The sequence below is a fragment of the Chrysochloris asiatica genome, unplaced genomic scaffold (assembly GCF_000296735.1).
Source record: "Chrysochloris asiatica unplaced genomic scaffold, ChrAsi1.0 scaffold00348, whole genome shotgun sequence".
NCBI lineage: Eukaryota > Metazoa > Chordata > Mammalia > Afrosoricida > Chrysochloridae > Chrysochloris > Chrysochloris asiatica.
Window position 1 is genome coordinate 716,963 of NW_006408866.1, and position 23,204 is coordinate 740,166.

Genomic DNA, 23,204 nt, shown 5'->3' on the forward strand with positions numbered 1-23,204 from the left:
CAAGAAGTGACTGGCTTACAAGCTTTCAAGAGGGAACCTAGATTCGGAGGGCATGGAGGAAGGTAGAATCTCCACTGAGTAGTATCCAATCTGTCTAGGTGGGGCTGATGAAATGAAATGCGGATGGGTCTCTTATGATACAATAGTGAGTAATTGTTATCAGGACTGCTTGTGAGGGTTGGAAATGTAAAGATAGACATTTTGTAGCAAGGAGGGGAGTGATTAACTTTTCAGTGTAGGAGCGTAGGTCCCTGGGACCATCAAGGGAGAAGAGCGGAGAGCGGGACCCTATCCAGAGAAGCAGTGAGTGATACCAGAGATGGAGGCAGAGATGATGACGTGGAGAGATGGAGCAACTGGGGACTTTAGACCCAGAGAGGGAGAGGGGCTGTGTGCTAACGTCCAGGGGGCAGGATTGCAGGGTTTACCCTTTGATTGGTTGATGATGCATGGAGGGGATTGTAACCATGGCATTGAAATGATGTAGGATAGGATGAACGTAAAACTAATGTTCTCCCATGTAAACTATCACATAATTCACAGTAAAACATTAAAAAAAACAAACCAGAAACTCTGGTAGCAAGTCAGGCTGCTAACTTCAAGTTCAGCAGTTCAATACTATGGGTGGTTCTGTGGGAGAAAGATGAGACTTTCTGCTCCTGTAAAGATTTACAGCCTCGGAAACCCTACATAGGGTTGCTATGAGTCAGAACTGACTCCATGGAACCCAACAACCACCATCTTCTTTTCAGAGTCCTGGTGTGGCATTGTGGGTTAATGAACTGGACTGCAAAGTCATTTGAACTGCAAGGTTGGCAGTTCAAGCACACCAGCCACTTTTTGGAAATCCTCTACAGGATCTTTCTGAGTCAGAACTGAGTCAACAAACCTCCTTGTGGAGTCCTGGTGTGGCGCTGCAAGATAATAGACTGGACTGCAATGTCAGTTTGAGCCGCAAGGTCGGCGGTTCAAACCCACTAGCCTCTCCTCGGAAAACCCTATACAGGGTCGTTATGAGTCAGAGCTGTACTCAATGGCACTTAACAAGAGCATCCTCCTTTTAAACTATTTTACCATTATTCTACTCTAGATCTTCTCCCAGCACAGAAGCAATCAGTGTGGAGAATATTCATTATAGTTAGTTATCTAGCTCGGTAACATAAGTTTAGAGCCATGTAAAATTAGTAGCAATGCTTTGTGTGAGCAGTGGAAGTGATACTTACGATTGCTTCTTGAGTACCTGGTTCTTACCGAGCTGTAAATCTCTACAGGAACAGAAAGCATCTGCGGGATGGCTGGTAGTTTCAAACTGCTGACCTTGAGGTTAGCAGCCTGATTCCTAGCCACTATGCAACCAGCGCCCCTTTTACATGGATGATGGCAGCCTCATTCTACAGAAGAACTCTGTGTATTATTCTGTGAGTTGCGTTTATTGAGCACAAATATATGCTTTTAAGATGGAGCCATGTTGCTTTGATTCCAGCAAGTTCCTGCCTTTTGATGGCTTCATTTGTCATTGTTAAGTGCCATCGAGTTGGTTCCAACCCATAGTGACCCTGTATAGGGTTTCCGAGGAGCAGCTGGTGAGTTTGAACCACTGACCTTGCAGTTCAAATGGCTTTGCAGTCTGGCGCATTAACTCACAGCGTCACCCCAGAACTCCTGATCGCTTCATAGCGTATCTCTTTTCTAGCTTTTCAGATTGCCTTCATTTGTACAAGAAAAATGTATTGGATACCCATCATTGTAGGTACTAGAAACAGAGCCATGAACAAAGTAGCAAGATAATCCTGCCTTCATGGAGCTCATAGTCTAGGGGGATGAGGCACAATAACCCAGCATTGCGAACCACAAGGTCAATGGTTCAAACCCACCAGCTGCTCCTCGGAAACCCTATTCAGGGTCGCTGTGAGTTGGAACCAACTCGACAGCACTCAACAATAACAAGAAAGAAGAAAACCAGGAGGAGGGGGTGCAGGGTATTGAGGGGGCTCAGTTCTATTCAGCACAGTCAGGAAAGACCTCACTAGAAGGTGGCTCTCAAGCAGTGCCCCGTTATTTTAGGACAGAGCGGAAGAAAAGGCAACTTAATTTAGAGAGAATAATGTATATTTAGCCTGTTGCTTTGAAAATGTTTCCCTGCCAGCCATTTCTGAGAACAATGTCAGGAAATTGAGTGATTACTTCAAAACCACATATTAACAGAGTGGAGGCCTTCAGTAAGCACTCAAATGCCCCACAGTTTGCTTGACCTGCCTTTCTGCAGAATACACTCTTGGCTAACACTCTCAATTTTTGAGAGCTAAAATTTCCCAGATATTACTAGGTTGGCTGGTTTGGTTTTGTTTTCAATCTGAGAATAACTACGCATTTAAAAGAAGAGAGGATTTTTTGTGTGTGTGTGCCTAATCTTACCCACTATGGAAAAGAAAGCCCTACATTGTATAGACTAGAAATGATTGATAAAGGAAGATTTGCATATGTGAGTTCTCCTAAGACAAGGATTTATTAGTATAATTTTCCAGGTTGCTGCTTGGTCTTGAAAATGAGATATTATTTCCCACTTACAACCAAGAAGGTTGGTCTTAGGCAAATATGGTGACTGTTGGGAACAAGCACGTGGGGGTTGGACATTTTAAGCTGGGTTTAAAGTTGGAGGAAGATAGGATATAACAGAGAGACTCTGCCAAGGTTCTTTTGTTATTGTGTTATTATTGTTAAGTGCCACTGAGTCGGTTTCAACCCACAGCAACCCTCTGTAGGGTTTCCTAGGAGTAGCTGGTGAGCTTGGACCTCTGACCTTGTGGTTCGAACCAACTTTGCAGTCCAGTGCATTAACCCACCAATTAGTACTTCAAGTAGTATTGGATTGTGGCTAAAAGTATGAGCTTTGGGGACAATGCCCCAATCTCCACCTGACCATTTTACTGGCCATATGGCTTTAGGTAACTGTCTCAGTTATCTATTGCCTTATAACAAATTGTTCCAACACATAGTATTTATGATTTCACAGTTTCTGTGGGTTAGGACTTTGGTAGCACTTTAGCTGGATGGTTTTGATTCAGGGTCTCTTGTGCAACTGTCATCAGTATGTCAGCCAAGACCAGTGGCATCTGAAGGCTTGACTGAGCTTGGAGGATCCTCTTCCAAGATGGACAGTCACGTAGAGCTGGTTGTTTTCCCCCATCTGGGCCTTTCAATGGTGGGTGAGAATCCTTATGACATGGCGACTGACCCACCAGAGGGAGAAACTTGAGAGAGTGCAAAGAGGAAGTCCCAAGGCCCTTATGACCCGATCAATCTTAGAAGTCCAACACCTCCGCTTCCATTCCCTTCTGCTAGTCACTAACTACAGCCCAGTTACCACACCAAAAAGGAGGCTCCACCTTTTATTTTTTTAATTTAAAACATTTGCCATTTCAACCATTTTTACATGTACAACCAGCCACGCCAACCACACTCCCGATGCTGAACAACCATCAGTACTGTCCAAGTCCAAATCCTTTTTCCTCTCTCCTTTTCCTTCCCCTTCCCAACTTCTTCCCTTTCCCTTGTTTTATTTATGGGAAAGTTCCCAATGGTCTGTTCTAATGAGAACATTGTTTCCCTTCTAGTACATGAAAAAAAAAAACAAAAAACAAAAGTTTAAAAAGGAGAAAGCGATTTCCTTTTCTTTTTTCCTTCCTTTCACCTGCCTTCCCAGTCACCCCAGTGAATACTTATCCCTTCCCTCCCACCCTGGTAACCATCAATAGAAAGTTTATTATGGGCGAAAACCTTTTCTTGACTTTTTTACAGTCGTGATCTCACGCAATATCTGTCCCTTTGTGACTAACTAATTTCACTCAGCACAATGCCCTCCAGATCTCTCCTTGTTATGCAGTGTCTTACAGATTCACTGATTTTATGCAAGTTGCATAATACTCCTTTGTGTGGATGTTCCAAAGTTTGTTCGACCATTCCTCCACTGATGGGCATCAAGCCTGTCTCCATGTTTTTTGCTCTTGTGAATAGCGCTGCACTGAACGTGTGCGTGCAGATGTCTATTCTATTCACAGCTCTTATTTCTTGAACGTGTATACCAAGATAGATTGCTGTTGGGTCATACGGTATTTCTATTTCCAACCTTCTGAGAAAGTGCCATGACATTTTCCACGGTGGTTTCCACCATTGTACAGGCCCACAGACAGTGTAGGAGGAGCCGTATTCTTCACATCCTCTCCAGCAGTGTTGTTTTCTGTTATTTTGAACTTCACTATGTTGCTGGGAGGCTCTACCTTTTGAAGAAAACAAACAAACAAAACCTACAGTTGCCACGGAGTCAGCTCTGACTCATGGGGAGCCCGGCCTTTATGTCGGACTAGAAGTGTGCTCCATGGGGTTGTCAGTAGCTGATTCTTTCTGAGTAGATCACTAGGCCATTCTTTGAAGCGCCTTTGGGGGAGGGCTCAGACTTCCAGTCTTTCAGGGTGTTTGCCATTTGTACCACCCGAGGACTCTTTGAAGAGAGAAGTACCAGAGAATTTGTGGACGTGTTATTTGAACATCGCAGCAGTTCGCGCTTTAAGCCTGTTTCCTCTCATTAGTTAAAGAGGTTGTTAGAAAGATACATTGAAATGATGAAGCTGCAGATGGCATCATGAATGGGTCCAACGCGTGCTATAGTTGTCGTTAGATGCTGTTAACCTATGCACAACAGACCCAAACACTGTACCATGTCACACTTACTGTCATGTTGGAACCCACTGTTTCAGCCTCTCATTGGGGGTTTCTTGTTTCGTTGACCCTCCACTCTGCCAAGCCTGATGTCCTTTTCCAGGGTCTGGTCCCTCCTGATAACATGTCCAACTTGTGTGAGACGAAGTCTCGCCAACCTCACTTCCACAGAGCGTTCTGGCTGCACTTTTTCCAAGACAGATTTGTTTGTTCTTTTGGCAGTCCATGGTACTTTCAGTAGTGACCCTCTGAGAAGCTGCTGGTAGGTTTGAACTGCCAACCTTGTGTTTATCCTGCAGCACCACACTAGAACTCTGAACACATATCAAGAGTTTAATAAATAGTGAAGAGTATCTGTTGTCGGAAGTGGACTTAGGAAGATAGATACAACAGCAAAGGGCACCATAGGTCAAAAGCACAAAGGTGAAAGCAAGCAGGGCATGGTCTTAGCACAGTGTCCCTGGCTTATAAAGCCTGTGATATATAGGGTTGAGATAGCAGAGATGGCAGGAAGTAAATTAGGAGTTGTTTAGGGTTTTCAGTAACGGCGTGTCATGTGGACATTATTCCATTTTCAACAGAGAACATTGCATGGTTTTTGAGCACAGGCATAGCTAATCAGATTGTACTTTAGCAAAATAACTCCTAGGACAGCACAGGTGGGGTGGGAGCTTGGGGAGAACTTGGAGTCAGAATACTAGTCCTGAGGTGATAGATGGTTAATAGGCCTGACAAAAGAGAACAGGGGCTTGAGCTGGGGTGCTGGGGGTGAGCAAGGGACACCAGATGGGTTTAAGAATAAGAACAGGTGTGCCAGAGTGGATGAGATTTGTTCCCGGACAAATGGGAGACCCGTGATGGACGAAAGGGTCTACCTGAAAAATCAGATATTATAAGGATAAAGATGCTGATTCCTCTCTGGGACTTTGAAATGGAGGTATCTCTAGTTATAGCCAAGGAGCTCTGGTAGCGTAGTGATTACGAGTCCGGTTATTAACCTCAAGGGCAGCAGTTCAAAACTATCAGCTGTTGCGCGGGAGAAGGATGAGACTTTCTGCTCTCATAAAGATTTACAGCCTCAGAAACCCCATACAGGGTCTCTATAAGTTGGAACCAACGCCATGGCACATAACTGCTACCACCAATTCTATCCAAACTGGAAACATTGGCCTGCAGTGGAGTCTGTACAGAGACATCTATTTAAGAATTGCGAGATCCTCATGTCAAATATGTGGATCGAGCCAGGATGGTCAAGAAAGAATTAACTTTGAGGCACCCGGAACTGGTTCTAGAGGTTCTATGAAGGAGGCACTTCTCCAAGTTCTGTGGTCCTCATTGGTGGCCACAGCTGGTCTTACAGTTGAGCTTGCAAAGAAAGCCAATGATTTGATGTAGCTTCCCTGTTGATTTTCCAGGGCTGGTGGGGAGATGGTTGGTGTGATGGAAACTGCAGTCAGATTAAAGGCCTCCTCCTAGGATATTCCTACATTTTAAAATGGCATTATGGGTTGTTGTTGTTTTAATGATAACATGCTCATTTAAAATAATTTAACCATAAAGAAAAAAGAAAAAGGCATAAGTGACCTAAGACTTTGCCTCTCAGATAGAACCACTGTTGAAATTTTAGTGAGCTTTTTTTCAGATACCTCTCCAGGCTGTGTTTACATAAATACCAATATGTTGTCCGGTGCCATCAAGTCGGTACCAACTCAAGGTGACCCTGTGCACAACAGAAGGAAACGCTGTCCGGTCCTGTGCCATCCTCACAATTATTGTTACATTTGAACCCCTTGTTGCTGCCGCTGAAGCCGTCCATCTTGTTTGGGGCCTTCCTCTTTTCTGTTGACCTGCCATTTTACCAAGCATGATGTTATTCTCCAGGGACTGACCCCTCCTGACAACACATCCAAAGAACGTGAGACTAAGTCTCGCCATCCTTGCTTCTTATAAGAAGACACATATTTCTTTCTCAGAGGCAGAGCTAAGCATGAGACAAAATTTGAGGTGGGAGTTGGGGGGGGGGTGGCGGGAGAAGAAAGTTGAGAAAGTTCATGTTGAGTTGAGTCTGTGATTCTACTCAGTTTTGTAGGTGTGAAGGCATCTGCTGAGGGAGGCTGAGGCAGGTTCTGGAACTCTGGGGGCAGGAGAGGGGGGGCTGAAACAGCTGTGGTGGGTGACACCAATGGGGAATCAATTAGGGATAAATAGGGTTGGTCCAGCTGATGGCCCAACTTTGTGGTGCATGTCAGCAGCCTGCTGTGTGAATATCTTTAACATTGCCCTACAGTGCTGACAAAGAGAATATATATAATATATATATAGAGAGAGAGTAAAGGTCTAGATTTCTAATAATAGCTTATATCACGTTTCTCATAAATTCCCACAGTCCTGTCTGAGTTGTCCAGCGCTGCTGTAACAAATACCACATGTGAATGGCTTTAACTAACAGTTTAAAAGGTTAGAGTCTGAATTCAGAGTGCTGGTTCTGGAGGAACTCTGTGGACTCTGGTGCAAGTTCCTTGTCTCTCTGCAGCTTGTTTCTTGGTCCCTTGGAGATCTCGTGCAGTATGGCATCTGTCTTCCCCCATCTCTCTTTTGCTGCCTGCTTCATCTGCTCTTTGGTATCTCAAACGTGATCAATTTAAAACACACCTACCACTAATACTGCTGCATTAACATAGCAAAGAAAACCCAGTTCCAAGTGGGATTATAAGCACAGGTTTTGTTGTTTGGTGCCCTGAATCAGTTCTCTGCACAGCACAATGAAACACTGCGCAATCTAGAACCATCCTCACAGTCGTAGTTATGCCGGAACCCATTGTTGCAGCCAGTGTCAGTCCTCATTCAGGGTCTTTCTTCTGCTGACCTTTTCATTTTTCAAGTATGATGTCCTTCTTCAGAGACTGGACATATCTGGACAATCCTTATATGTCCAGAGTACATTGAGTTGAAGCCTCACCATCTTCACTTCTAAGGAACATTCTGGCTGCATTTCTTCCATGACAGATTTGTTCGTTCCTCTAGCAGCTCATGGTGTATTCAGTATTCTTCACCAACACTGTCCTTCAAATGCATCAGTTCTTCTTTGGTCTTCCTTACTGACTGTTGAGTTTTCACGTGGATATGTGAATTAAACCAAATCCATTGTCACGAAGTCGATTCCAACTCATAGGTGACCCTATAGGGCAAAGCAGAACTGCTCTTAGACTTTACAAGGATGTTTTTGGTTTTGTTTTTTTAACTTTTTATTTTGAATTGAGTGAAGGTTTACTGAGCAGATCATCAGTTTTACATTTACCACATCACACACTTCGTCTCATCTCAATGATTGCAATCCCTCCATGTAACAAGTCATCCCACTTCCTCTGTGTGGTTCCTATTTCCAGTCCACTCTCCAACCCCACTGAATCTTGACACCATGTAAATTGTCCTTTTGCTCTTGAATGGTTGACCATTCAAGAACATTCCTCAAATAGTGTTGTTGTCCCCTCTATATACCGATCCACCACTTGGTTGAAAATTGGGCCTTGAGGATGAGTTCTGTTCCTCCAGTCTCTTTCTCACCAGTAAGTTCTTTTTTAAAAAAATAATTTTGAGGTTTGTTCTCATTGTCTCTCATTCTGTCTGGGACCTTCTAATGTGATCCCTTTCAAAGCAGTTGGTAGTGGTATCTGGGCACTGACTAGTTCTTCTCATCCCAGATTCAGGGAGACTGATGTTCACATGTTCCATTGGACTAATTGACTCCAAGCATCTTCCATTGTTTTATCGCTCATCTACATGGAAAGATCAACAGTTGCACCTTAGATTGTTGCTTATGAACTTATAAGATTCTAGTCACAATTCACCAAAATAGAATGTAGAACACTGACTTTGTGAACTACGTTATGCCAGTTGACCATGGTGTCCCCTGAGACTATGGTCCTGAGCCCTTAGGCCCAGCATCTCCTTGCCTCAAAGTACTAGGTAATATCTCTACCCACAAGGAGCTCTGGTAGTTTACTGGTTATGAATTGGGCTGCTAACTGCAGGGTCAGCAGTTCAAAACTACCAGCTGCTCCTGCAGGAGATGGTTGGTGAGAGCCTGAGGTACAATCCTCGATTAAATACAAATATGGCAACCCACAATGCCCCAGAGACAATTTTAGCTCACATGAAGAAACAAGTGAGAATGGATTAAACAAATGGCCAAGCTGCAAAGCAAAAACAAAAACAAAAACAAAACATTTTTGATGAAGAAAAGATAATGGAGCTAACTGAAAGAGAGTTCAAAAGAATGATAATTAGGCACTTTCAAAGGGGCAATAGAAAGAGTGAGGAAAGTGAGGAGAATACAGTAAAAACTTGAGAAGAACTTAGGAAAACACCATGAGAACAAATGGACAAAATAAATGTAAATATTGGAAAAATACAAACCCTGCAATTAGAAATCCAGAAGTTTAATACTAAGATCTTAGAAATGGACAATACAGCGAAAGGGTGAAGGAGTAGATAGATGTGAAGCAATGAAAACTTGAATTAGTGAGCTTGTAGATAAATCTCTTGATACTAGTATGGTAGAAGAACAATTAGAAAAAAGAATGAAAAAAAAATCTGAAGAACGCCTAAGAGTTATGTGGGACACCGTGAAGGGGAATAACTTATGGGTGATTGGGATTCCTGCACAGGAAGGGACAATAAAAAGTTCAGAGAAAATTGAAGAATTATTGGAAGAAAACTTCCCTAACATCATGAAAGATGAGACAATAAGTATTCAAGAAGCTGAATGAACCCCAAACAGGATAGACCCCAAAAGAAAATCACCAAGACATATAATAATCAAACTTTCCTAAACCAAAGACAAGGAAAGAATCCTAGAGCAGCTCAAGAAAAATGAAGCTACCTACAAAGGAGAACCAGTAAGACTAAGCTCTAATTGCTCAGCAGACACAATGCAGGCAAAAGGGCAATGGGATAATATATCCAAGACTCTGAAAGAAAAATATTGCCAACTAAGAATTATATACTCAGCAAAGCTATCCTTTAAATACGACAGTAAAATTAGGATGTTTCCTGATAAGCAGAAATTAAAGGGACATGTAATGACCAGACCAACTTTATAAAAAATTCTAAAGGGTGTTCTTTGGACTGAAGGCCAACAACAGCAGACTACAACCTGAAATTACAATGCGTGACAACACCATCCAGAACTCAATCCAGATAAAGAAGTGCTTCAAGTAAAACAGTCCTGCAAGACTGAAAATAGGGAACCAGAGACGTCAATTCATAATGAAGTCAGCTACAAAGCAAAAAGAGGGAATAGTGTCGATACAAAACTTCCAAATGGTGAGGAAGTCAAGTAGATTTCAAGATGAAACAGATGTTTAAATGAGGGAAAAAATGAATAAATTACAGGATATCCTGTAATTTACCCTGAAAATTAATACACCTGCACATCAGAATGAAAAAAGGAAACTCAGAAATGTTCAGTAAACATTTGTTGTTGTTGTTAGGTGACATCGAGTGGGTACTGACTCATAGAGACATTATTCACAGCAGAACGAAACACTGCCCGATCGTGGGCCAACCTCATTACTGTTTCCTCGCTTGAGTTCATCGATGCTGCCACTTGCCCGGCTACTACTGCTGACCGTTCTGATGAGATCACAATAGAAGGCCGTGGATAGAGTGGGAGAAAATGGGGAACAAAACTCAACATCGTAGAAAATAACTTGCTGGTGAGCCCCTGACACCATGGCCCCTTGTCATCCTTCAGGCTGGAATTGAACTCACTCCTGTGACCCCGTTTCCGGCCTCTGAGGGGAGCAGGAACACTAGGAAGGCACACAGGCCTTAGAGCAATCAGCCTCAGGAGCTCAAAAGGCAGCGTTTCCCAAGAACAAGGCTCTGGAAGCAGGAAGGGTAAGGAATAAGGGAAGAATGGAGACAGGAAGCAAAGTGGGGAGGGGTGTGGTGGAATGAGTGACGTCTCATTGTGGGGACTGCAGCCAATGACACAAAAGAAAATGGGTATGAAATGGCGAAAGGGAAACTGATTTGTTCTGCAAACCATCACTCAATTCACGCTCAAAAAGTAGAAAAACCTCTAAGGCTCATCATGTGTAAAAAATACCTAGTTGTTACAGTAAGCAGTGGAAGGAGACTGTCAAGTCAAGGGTGGTTGAAATGAACTCAGGTTAAAGCATCTTTCAGAAGGATGTTTCACTCCACATGGCAAGGACATGCATGATTTACTGACTCCTTTATTCTTGCAGATATGTATATGACAGGGTTTCAAAAAGTTTGTGGAAAAATGGAATGTTTCCACTAACTTTTTGAAGCCCTTTTTATATTGTTTTGTGGTTTGTTCGTTTTTGCCCCCTCAATATATTAAGAGAAGTTTATAGCAAGGAAATAACTCACAACTGTAGAGGTGGGAGAGTCCCAAGTCTACTTCAGATGAACCAAGATCGCAGGCAGGCAGGTCCTGCAGAAGACAGGCGGCAGACAAGTCTGGAAAGCAGACAAAAAGGCAGGCAGGCAATAGAGCAGGTCATTGGCTTAAGTCCAAAGACCAGGCAGTTGGAAGACAACCCAGACACAAGATCACAAGATCCAGACCCAAAAGAAAGCCTTATATAGTTCCTAAATGTACAAGTGTCTCCGGAATTACTTAAAACAATGACAAAACCAAAGGAAATTGATTGCATTCCTCAGTCTTGTAATATTTGGGGAAGATGACTACCTTCTCTTGGAACATCTCACATCTCAATCTAGACAGAAGGCAGAAATTTTTTTGTTTTTTTTAAAGTTTTTATTGTGAGGTTTACATGGGAGAACATCACCTTTACACTCATCGTATCGTATTTCGTTTCATTGCAATGATTACAATCCCCTCCATGCATCATCAAATAACCAAAGGGTACACCACACAGGCCCGCCCCCTGGCCGCCAGCACACAGCCCTTCGCCCTCCCTGAATCCAGTGTCCCCAGCCACTTCATCTGTCCATGTCATCGTCTCTGTCTCCATCCCTGGCGTCACTGCCTCTCTGGGTAGGGTCCTGGTCTCCATTCTTCTCACTTGATGGTCCCAGGGACCTCTGCTCCTGGGCTGCAAAATCACTCTCCTACTTTTGTCAAAAAAAAAATCTGTATTTCCTACCTTCGCAGTTAGTCCAGATGGCAATTATTCACTATTGTACCACAAGAGTCTTATCCCCATCTAAGGCAGAAGTTTTTATTAGTATAGAGCAGAAAGACCCCTGAGCTAGCTTAAAACCAGGAGTTATAGGGTTACTGGGGTGTCTGACAGCCCAAGGATAGAACTCAGTTGGCCATAAAGAGGCTCAGATATAAGGCATTTTGTTTCTTTACATGTCTCTCCTCTTCTTTCCTCTCTGTATTGTCTGCTTTGTTCTCTCCTTCCAGGCCCATTTTGTCTGCATTCGCCATGGTGGGGAACTTATTCTAAGGTTCAGACTTACAGTCCAGCCTCTGAAATTCCAGGAAGGGCTATGCTTGGTTCAAAATGGGTTAAGTGCCCACTCATAATTAACCTAGTCAATGCTCAGGGTTCTATATGGTTGCTGTGAGGAGGCACAGTATTTCCCAGAATAAGTGGGGTTCCCCCGAACTCAGCTGTTTTATTATTTTCTTCACTTCTGCATCAATTTTCCTCTTCTGACAACAGCACTTCCAGATCACTGGAAGGATCTCCTTTCCCATTCAGAGTCCAGAGAGTTTAGTGAGCTGATTCCACCTCTGACTTGTGGGTTGGACATGTGACCCAGACCTGGCCAATCAAAGTAGTGAATTCACCTGCTACCCACAGGGATCCAATCAGCGATAATCTCAAGACTTTGCTCTTTTTTTTCTACCAGACGTGGAGCCACAAAGTGGCTTTAAGCCTTGAGCTGCCAGGGGCTTGGTGTTGTTAAGTGCCTTCGAGTAGGTTCCAACTCGAAGGGTTTCCAAGGAGCAGCTGGTGGGTTTGAACCACTGACCTTGTAGTTTGCAGTCCAGTACTGATCTTACAGCACCACACTGGGGTCAGTCACCTGAAAAGTGTGCCTGGGACAACAAACAGCAACACTGAGAAGGAGAGGGAGATTCTGAAGTCCCCCTGGCATTGCTTTGAGGCCTGGTTAAGATCTTAGCTGCTAACTGAAACGCTGACCATTTAAACTCACCCAGCACCTCTGTGGGAGAAAGTCCTGGGAATCTGCTTCTGTAAAGATGCTGTTGTGAAGTGCCGTCGAGTTGGTTCTGACCCATAGCGACCCTGTATAGGGGTTCCGAGGAGCAGCTGTGAGTGTTGATCCACAGTACCATACCAGGACTCCCACGTAAAGATGATCGCTCAGAAAATCCTTTTGGGGCAGTTCTGCTCTGTCACTATGGGGTCACATGGGGTCACTATGAATCAGAATCAACTCCCTGGCACCTAAGAACAGCAACATGTATGAGCTAGTTTGAGTTAAGTTTCCGCTCTTTGCAAATGAAAGGGTCCTGACAAATCCGTTCTGCTACATTGCATTGCCCCAGCTACTCCCAGCTTCTCTGTGTTGGTCAGCTCTCTCTGCTTTCTCCATGCCTCATGCCAGCACAGGCTTATTCTTCATCCCTGTTCCTTGTTCCATGTCGGCTGCATGTCAACTTTGGTTACTGTCCCCTTGTGTTTTCACTCGGGGGCCCAGGATGAAGGAGCAGCCTGGCCTCAGTCTCCAGCCGAGAGCCAAACAATGCAATGGCCCACTGTTGTTGAGTGCTGTTGAGTCTGTTCCAACCCATCGCGAACCCTCTATAGGGTTTCCAAGGAGCAGCTGGTGAGGTTGAACAGCTGACCTTGTGGTTCAAACCAACTTTGCAATCCAGTGCATTAACCCACAGTGCCACGCCAGGACTCCTAATGCTCACATTTCGCTGGCCAACCCCCAGTCGTGTGGTCAGCCAGCATCGATGGTATAAGGAAGCTGGACTCCCATAGGGTGGGCTACAAGGCACATGGCAGAGAGGTGGTGTGTGTGTGCCTTCCATTCAAACTCACGGTGACCCCATCGGTTATAGAGTACAACTGATCCCTGGGGATTTACTGATTGCCTTCTTTATAGAAAGCTTGTCACTAGTCCTATTTCTCTCATGGTGCTGGTGGGGGATTGAACCACCAACCTTCCATTTACCAGCTGAGTGCAAACTGAGCTACCTAGAGACCTTTCTTCTAGGGACCCCATTAACATCAAGTCAATTCTGGCTAACAGCGACCCATAGGACAGAGTGGACCTGTCCCTTAGGTTTTCTGAGAATGTCAGTCTTTACAGTAGCAGGCAGCTTCATCTTTCCCCTATAGAGTGGCTGGTGGGTTTGAACTGCTGATCTTGAGGTTAGTAACCCAATGCTTATTCCACTATGTCACTCGATCTACCCTATGCTCTGTCAGAACTTGATGAGGGTGTTGTCCCTTCCTCTGCATTGTGGTGGGTGAGGTAATGGCTCCTGTTAGCTTGACTCCTATTTATAAATCCAGCACTGTTTTGTAACATATTTTGTTGTGTTGTTGTTAAGTGCTGTCAGGTCGGTTCTGATTCATAGCGATACAGTCCTGTCTCAACAGACCAGTAAGAAGCCACTAAATGCTTTGCTATCAAATTTAGAACAGGGGAATTTTAGATTTTTATTTTGACCCAAAAGAATTGTCTTGAGAATTGACCGGAGTCATTTGCAAAAATAAATGGCTAAATACGCACAGGGAACAAAAGCCCCGTGCTGCCTTTCTGGTCTCAGGTCCCAGGGGAGCCGCCACAAGAAAGACATCATTACAGCTGAGACCATCAATGAAACAAAAGTTGTGTCTTAGAAAAGGTTGCTTCGGGTGAAATGTCTTTTCAACTAAGTTCTATCTACCTTTGCAAAAGGAAAAAAAACCCCACAAAAACCCACCATACCTTCATGTTGGTGAGAGATATTTGATGATCAAAACGGAGGTGAAAACAACAGTGTCGCCGTGCCATTTGAGGACAAGCACAAGCCGTATGATGGTCTGATGGCACTGAGGGCATCTGTGGGGCCCAAACCGCTTATGCCTGTTAAGTGGCCTAAGAAGCTGCATGCAGTCTGCACTAAAGATCATAATTAAACGGTGGAACTGACGACAGAAATTTCTGTCATGTATCCTGCAGATGAAGATCAAAGAGCACAGCCTTTGGTATGGATTGCATCTCAATGTAAAGAAAACAAAAATTCTCACCACTGACCAATAAACAGTATCCTTATCAATGGAGAAAAGATTGAAGTTGTCAAGGACTTCATTCTTCTTGGATCAACTATCAACACTCACGGAAGCAGCAGTCAAGAAATCAAACAATGTATCGCATTAGGCAAATCTGCTGCACAAGACCTTTTTAAAGTGTTAGAGAGCAAAGATGTCAGCTTGAGGACTAAGGTGCACCTGACCCAAGCCACAGTATTTTCAATAACCTCATATGCATGTGAAAGCTGGACAGTGAATAAGGAATACCAAAGAAGAATTGATGCATTTGAGTTATGGTGTTGGAGGAGAATATTGAAAGTGCCACGGGCTGCCAAAAGAACCAATAGATCCATTTTGGAAGAAGTGCAGCCAGAATGCTCCTTAGAGGCCAGGATGGCCAAACTTTGTCTCTTATACTTCTGACATACTGTTAGGAGGGACCAGTCCCTGGAGAAGGATATCATGTTTGGTAAGGTGGAGGGTCAGAGAAAAAGAGGAAGACCCTTAACGAGATGGATTGGCAAAGTGGTAGCATCAGTGGGCTCAAGCGTGACAACAATTGTGAGGTTGGCCCAGGATCGGGCAGTGTTTCATTCTGTTGCACATAGGGTCTCTAAGAGCCGGTACCAACTCAATGGCACGTAACAAGAACAATCCTGTTGATAGAAACAAACAACCAATCACCTTTTATTTGATCCTGTGGAAGGGTAGATATTCAGAACCCAGAGAGACTCCTGAGACTAGAAAGTCATCTTTGCTCTGTTAGCATTCATCTTCCAATAGGAAGGCAGGAGAGCTGTTTCCTGAATCCCGGACGTGCAGGGATGTAGAAATCGTCCGAGTGCTTCGCTTTCTCTGCTGGTTCAACATGTGGGTGGCTCTTTCTCTAGGGCACATGGTGCTGTTTCCCTCCCTTATTCCTGTTCTAGAAATGACTTCATAAGGAACCATAGATTGACTTACAACCTGAAGTTACAAACCAACCAACACTACACCCCAAACCATATTAAAAATATGAGGTACATACAATGGTTCTTATAACAAATACTAGTTTGCCACATACATTATTATTGTTATTACATTAAAGCTGTGTTAGTGCATGTGGATGTGGGTTTTTGTTGTTGTTGTTGTTGTGCATAGATAGGGGTCCTGGTGTGGTACTGTAGGATAAGCACTGGACTGCTAACCCACTAACCGCTCCTTGAAAATCCTCTAGAGGGTTGCTAAGAGTCAGAACAGACTCGGCAGCGCTTAACAACAACAAGACAAACATCTAACTAACTGACATTAGATACAAACCCGACTGTTCTGGCTTATGTACAAATTCAGCTTAAAGACCGATTTAGGAATGGAACTTGCCTGTCTTCCAGGGACTGCCTGTATTTGGGAATAATCCCAGAGAACCTGGATGAGGCCCATGGTGGATACATGGGTTCCAATTTGAGCCATTTCTTAGTTGGTCTCCTGGGGTGGCGCCCTTGGATAAGTCTTCTACCTCAAGGTTGGTTTAAACTGCAAGGCCGGCTGTTCAAACTCACCAGCCGCTCCTTGGGAACCCAATACATGGTCGCTATGACTTGGGGCCAACTTGACACACAACAGCATTTCTTAGTTGGTGTATTAGTTTCTTATTATGGCTCTAACAAATGAACCCAACTTAGTGGTTTAAAACAACGCAGATTTATTCTGGTATGATTTTGGAGGCCAAGAATCCAAAATCAGCTTCCTTGAGGCAAAAGCTGTAGTGTCAGCCAGACTGTTTCCTTCTGGAGGCTCCTGGGGGGAATCCATTTCCTGCCTTTTCTGTCGTCTGCAGGCCTTTTCTCTGCATCACTCCCTTGAGCTCCTGATGTCGTGCCTGTAGGAGTCTCTCCCGCCTCCCTCTATCAGGATTCCATCACTGGACCCACCTGGATGTTCCAGGATAATCTCCGCATCGCACGATCCTTAATTAATCACAATTGCAAAATGTTTTCTGGATTTGACCAAAAAAGCCACAATATTGTGGTCATTAGTCTTTGTGAACCTCTATCAATAACTTTTTTTTTTTTTTTTGAGAATGAGTAAAGGAAAAGGAGAAAAATCAAAGCAGGCTTCTGCTCAGTTACAAATAATGTGATTAATAATATTGTCATTCATTGTAGAAAGATTTTGCAAAGCAATTTTGTTGTTATTCATATTATCTAAGAAATACTACATCTAAGCAGTTTATAACTGTATTTACCACATATTATTTTATGATTAAAATTGATTGCAAACATTAGTAAGGATACTGTATGGTCTGACCCACGGAGGAGGCGACACCTGTGTTACTGCCCTGGGCAACACTGACCCTGGTAATACCGCTGCTTCTTTGTCATGTGGGGTAGTTATGAGCCGACTCAAAGGCATTCAATGACAACTGTCTTTGTAAATGCTTTACATCTGGATTGTGCTTTCATGGACCATGAAAACAATACATTTTATTCCTGGTGTGGTGCTGTAGGATCAGCACGGACTGCAAACCACAAGGTAAGCAGTTCAAACCCACCAGCTGCTACTTGGAAACCCTATACAGGGTCGCTATGACTTGGAACCGACTCGGCGGAACTAAACAACAATGAAAAGTGAATAGAATTTTAGATTAAATTTTCAATATAATCAATATAATCAATATAATTTCCTACTTTATCCTGCTTAAATGCAATTTTAGATAGTATCTCTGTGTTTTTTTTTAGTTAACTTTGTGTGTGTGTGTGTGTGTGTGAATTGGGTGAGGATTTATAGAGCAAGCCAGTTTTCCATTCATCAATTTATGTCATTGATTGCAGTCCTCTCCATGTAACATCACTCCTCCCACTTCCTCCCTGGGTTTCCTGTTGCCAGTCCTCCTTCTTTCCTGACCTTGCTGAACTTTGTCTTTGGGTAAATGCTGCCCTTTAGATCTGAAATGGTTGATGATTCTAAGGTGTATGTTAGATGGCACTTCATCCTAAAGCTGCTTAGAGAAATTGGTAGACTAGCTGTTCAGACCTCTTAGCACATATTTTTTGAGTATTATATTACATATTGAGTCAGGTTGCTAACCTCAAGGTCAACAATTAGAAACTACCCCTGGTTCAATGGGAAAAAGATGAGGCTTTCTACTCTGTAAATATTTACAACCTGGGAACCCCTATGCCAGGTCGCTATGAGTCAGAATTGACTCCACAGCCACAGCCGCCACCCCCCCCCCCCACCTGGACCACCACCACCACCACCCACGGCCACCACCACCACCCACCACCACCCACCACCATTCTGCATATCTGGAGTCCTGATGTGGCGCTACAGGATAATGCGATGGACCACAAGATCAGTTTGTACCACAAGGTCGGCAGTTGAAACTCACCAGCTGCTCCTCAGAAACCCTACTCGGTCATTATGGGTCAGAACTGACTCCACGGCACTTAGCAACAAGCTATCACATATCTTTACGTACTGCAATTTTCTTTACTTTGCATCCCCAAAGAGGAAAGAATTGTACATATGTTTCACACACAATCAGAAAAAGAAATTCTTATTCCTTGGAGCAAATACAGCATGGAGTCTTCTGGTTCAAACACATGTAATTCACATCTGAGAACAAAGAAGACATGACAAGTGACATTACCAACAACGGCAGTGCTGCTGTGCCGTTTGTGCAGGATTCTTGCTCCGGGACGTCCCATGTGACTCCTCAGGGGGCTCAGCTGCCTCCCATTGTGATTGACGTGTGCTTCCCCCGCCTCCCTCACCCCCTCTCAAGATGAACAGCCGCCTCTGCTCACTGTCTATTTTTATTTGACCCGAAGCCAGCTGCACTGATTCTGGAAGACAGGGATGGGGCTGGCTTGGCTTCAGCCCTTAAAGCTTGCCTTGCTGAAATGATTGACAATTCCCAGGGACCACAACCCGAGGATTCAGTCCTTTTCATTTGGTCTGCTTTACACTGGCTTCCTCAGATTCTTGGTTTTGCTTTGAGAACTAGACAGCGCCTCATTATTTAGCCGTGAAAGCAGGATGGCACTAAAAGTGGCCTCATATTACAACTTAAAGGTCTATTCGAAGTCTCATTTTGCTTTTTGGGAGATGTCACTGAGATACAAAGTGGTCCAGTTTGGGCCAGCCCCACCCATTGGCTCCCATCCTGGCTGAAGACTCTCCTCTCCTGTTGCAGTTCTGAAATAGGAGTCCTGTTGCTTTGTGGGTTTCGTGACATCCACAGAGAAAAATATACTGAAAGCAGAAAAACTGAGTAACTATAGAGAAAGAGTCCATCAAATCTCAGATACAAGTGACAAACTCCACTTTGTTGGATTGTCCCGACATGATTTCCCTGGGGAGGGTCAGACAGATCAGTATCTGCCAGGCTATTACTGTGAGGTTTCATGAAGAGGGCATTTTCTATGATTGTAGCTTTTTCCTTCTGGTTTTTATTATTTTCTTCTCCTAGGCAAGACTATTTTCTTTTACTTAACACTCATGGCTGCTAGGATCTTGACTTCCACATTGGTGGTTATGGGAACTGACCCTCTTCTCATCTCCAAGTCCCTCCCTGTGTTTCCCAGGCAGTGGCCGTTCTCAGCACAAAGCGCCCAAGGACATTATCCCCATCAAAGGATTGTAGTAGCTCACTTATGTTGTAAGGATGGAAGGAAACAATGTTTAGAAAGTGCTGACACTCTACTACGTACAGAAGCAGCTGCTCCTTCCACAGGTATCTCCTGGGTGCCTGCTGGGGGCCAGACACCACGTGGAGAGGTCCACACTCAGACCCTGTCCTTCTGGCACGTTCAGCCCAGTTCAGGGCTTAGGCATGACTTAGATAACCTCACAGATTACCCATTCTCACCTTGTTGTAGTTAAGTATCATCGAGTCAGTTCTGACTCAGAGACTTTGCATAGGGTTTCCAAGGAGCGACTGGTGACTTAGAACCACTGACCTTGTAGTTAGCAGTCCAGTGCTTATCCTACAGTGCCACACCAGAAGGAAAGTGACAGAGCTCCACTGGGCCTGATCTCACCAGTAAGTAACATTTGAGTGGAGAGTGGAGGTAGGAAGAAGAGGGAATGGACCAGGCAAAAAGTGTCAAGTGGTCACCAGCCCTTGTAGTGCCTTTTTGACTAAATTAGGAAATGTTGCATAGTGAGTTGAGTCTGCGCTGGGTACCCTTGAGTAGAAAACAGCCTGCACAGCTCTGCTTGGTGGCCTGGGTGGGGTGTAGGGGTCACTGGAGGAGAGGTACGTGCCTGTGCAAAGGCCCTGTGGTGGGAGGGGGCCAGTGCGGCTATAAGACTGGTGGGTGGAGAGTCAGGAATCTCTGTAAATATCAGCTGGGTCGATGCCAAAGCATTGTTCTGAAAACTTCATTCCCAGTACTCCATGGTCTGCTTAGAAACACCAAAGGCTCTCTAGAAATCGCTGGTTTTTAACTAGTGAAGGGAAATTATGTATGGGGTGTATAATCAATTGGTGTCACACTATTCAGAGATTAAGGACCCCAGAGGAGATGTTGAATGTGGAAGCTGGGAGTCCATCTACCCCAACAGCCAAAAGTGAGTGTTCCTTACAGACAAGAGAATGGACTTCAGGCAAGAAGAGGAGAAAACAAAAACAGAATAAAAAAAAACAAAGAGCCGCCCCATTATGCAAATAAAAATGGAAACCGCATATTAGGGAAAGGTTGCTGACAATGGTGCCGCCAGGAGGGTGTAATTATCTCTTCAGAGAAGGGAAGACTCCTCCCCTCAGACCTGCAGGCGAGAGCCAGAGGCTGGCGGCAGTATTCCTTCGCTGGAAATGATCTCGATAACCCCCAGACTGCTCCTGGCTTTGATTTCTTTGATGCGGACATAATTCAAAAGAGCTTTCATTTATTTAGGCAAATATACTGCATCCAGATTTTGTTGGTTTTTGTTTTTAGTCAAAGTTGAGAGGGAAACAAAAGCCCAGGTTCTGGAGTGTCCTGCAGACTGTGGCGGGTGGGGCATCTGCCAGTGTTTGTCCTGCTGGGTGAGGTGAGGCGTGCCAGCGTGTTACTGAGACCCGGGCCTGGGCTTCGGGTTGGATCCTGATGAGGCCACCTGCAGCCCAGAGACCTTGGCAAGTTAGCCACTCTCTCACTGTTGTTGTTAAGTGTTGTCAAGTCGGTTCTAACTCATAGTGACCCTGTATAGGCTTTCCAAGAAGTGACTGGTGAGTTTGAACCACTGACCATGTGGTTCAAACCGACCTTGAAGTCGAGTGCTTACCCTATGGTGCCACACCAGGACTCCTAGTTTGCCATGAAGTCGATGTTGACTCATGTGACCCCATGTGTGCAGAGCAGAACTGTGCACCGTGTGGTTTTGGGATTGAATGAACTTCTTGGAAGCAGGTCACCAGGTCTGTCTTCCAAGGCACCTCTGGGTGGGTTTGAATCTCCAACCTTTCAGGTAGTAATCTAGCACTTAAGGATTGTGCCACACAGTGGTCAGGATGGAATTTAAGGCCAGAACCCTATGAAAACCCTCACTTGCAAATGCATTTTTTGGGGAGCCCATCTTGGGGGCAGGTCAGATTCAGAGGTTTAGACTTTTGTTTTGTATCTGAAAAGTTTTGTCCTTTGCTTTTCAGAGGTAGCTGTGCTCTGGGGGGAAAAAAACACAGATTTAAGTCAGAATTGCAAGATCTTGTCAGCAGTTGTGAAGTGCCACCTAGACGGTTCCGACTCATAGCGACCCTGTGTAGGGTTTCCAAGGAGCAGTTGGTGGGTTTGAACCACTGAACTCATGGTTTGCAGTCCAGTGCTGATCCTACAGTGCCACACTAGGTGTCAGTGCCTCTATAAAACTTGAGGGGAAAAAATTAATCATGAGTTTTAAATGTGGTATGTAGGACCAAAAATACCATCACAAACAGAAAAATCTCACAAGCACAGACATTATAAACTGACGTGCTATGTGCCATGGAGTCGGTTCTGAGGAGCGCCTGGTAGGTTTGAACCAACAACCTCACTTATCCTACAGCGCCACACCAGGACTCCATAAACGGACCTAATGTTTGATCTATTTTATTGCTTTTTAAGATGTAGTGGCGGAACTGATGATACATGCATGAATCTGAACCATGTTATCAGAGATAAATTCCACGTGCTTGCTTTCAGGAAAGAGATGAACTACTTAATTTTCCCTCTATAGAAAATGAGAAGAAGGGACCTTTATTGTTGCCTCAACTGTAATGTAATATCTGATCACTTTCCCGCACCTCCTAAATTATATCACATTGTCTTATATCAATAACATGTAGGTTGCAGTGTCTGGACTAATAAACATTTAGCAACCTGGGTCTGCCCAAGGAAGAGCAGGGTAGCCAGTGACTTAAAATTATGCTACATTAAAAAAAAAGTTCATCTTAGATTTTAAAATAAAAATTGCTAACTCAAGCATGGAAACTTTTCTATCAAGAATGACATTGTTAAAAAAAAAAAAAAACAATGACATTGTTACTTTCTAAGAATGGCAATGGATGAGACACTTAATCAGAGAGGCTGGGATGTTGTCAAAAACATGGGCCAAGGGTTCTCACGAGCATCTGACCTTTAATGTCTTTCAGTCCCCGGCCGCCCATCCCGTTGTCCCTCCTGCTGACGGAAGAGGAAGCAGTTCTCATCATTCAGTCCTTCTGGAGAGGGTACCTGGTAAGAGTGGCTGCCGTGCTGACCTGGGGCAAGTCCATAGGAACACCCTTAGATGGATTTGAAACAGAGGCAGGTGGAATCAGCAGCAAGAACTAGAAGGCTCTGGAAAACAGGTCTGAAACAGAGATTTAGAATTTTTACCAGCATTTATTTTGCAATTATCATCAAGAGTCATTTTCCACCTTTTAAGGTTGGATTGACTGGTTTGTATTACCAAAACCAAAATAGATACAGAGAGTAATGCATATCCAAGGACCCCTGGTAATGCACTAGTTACGCCTTCGTCTGCTAACAGGAAAGGTGGGCAATTTGAACCCACCTAAACTGATATGACGCTGTAGGATAAGCACTGGACCACAAAGTTGGTTTGAGCCTCAAGGTCGGCAGTTCAAAACTCACCAGCCGCTCCTCAGAAACCCTGTATGGGGTCACTATGAGAAAAGACCCAGGAAACCTGATGGGGCTGTTGTACTCTGTCATTTGGGGTCAATATCAGTGAAAATAAGCTTGATAGCACCTCTCAACAACAACGGGTGCCATTTGAGAACAAAATCAGAAAATTCAAGGAAAGCAAGTGAAACGT

General features: G+C 44.1%; 1 protein-coding gene across 1 annotated transcript in view; it reads left to right on the top strand.

The window, feature by feature from the left end:
* Positions 1 to 23,204, top strand: part of IQCK (IQ motif containing K) — a gene marked incomplete at its 5' end in the record, with an annotated part of 114,739 nt that overhangs the window by 62,763 nt on the left and 28,772 nt on the right. Inside the window, one exon of the mRNA XM_006875972.1 lies at positions 22,537 to 22,621. Coding sequence (XP_006876034.1) covers positions 22,537 to 22,621 — 85 coding nt within the window. The remainder of the gene's footprint in view (positions 1 to 22,536; positions 22,622 to 23,204) is intronic.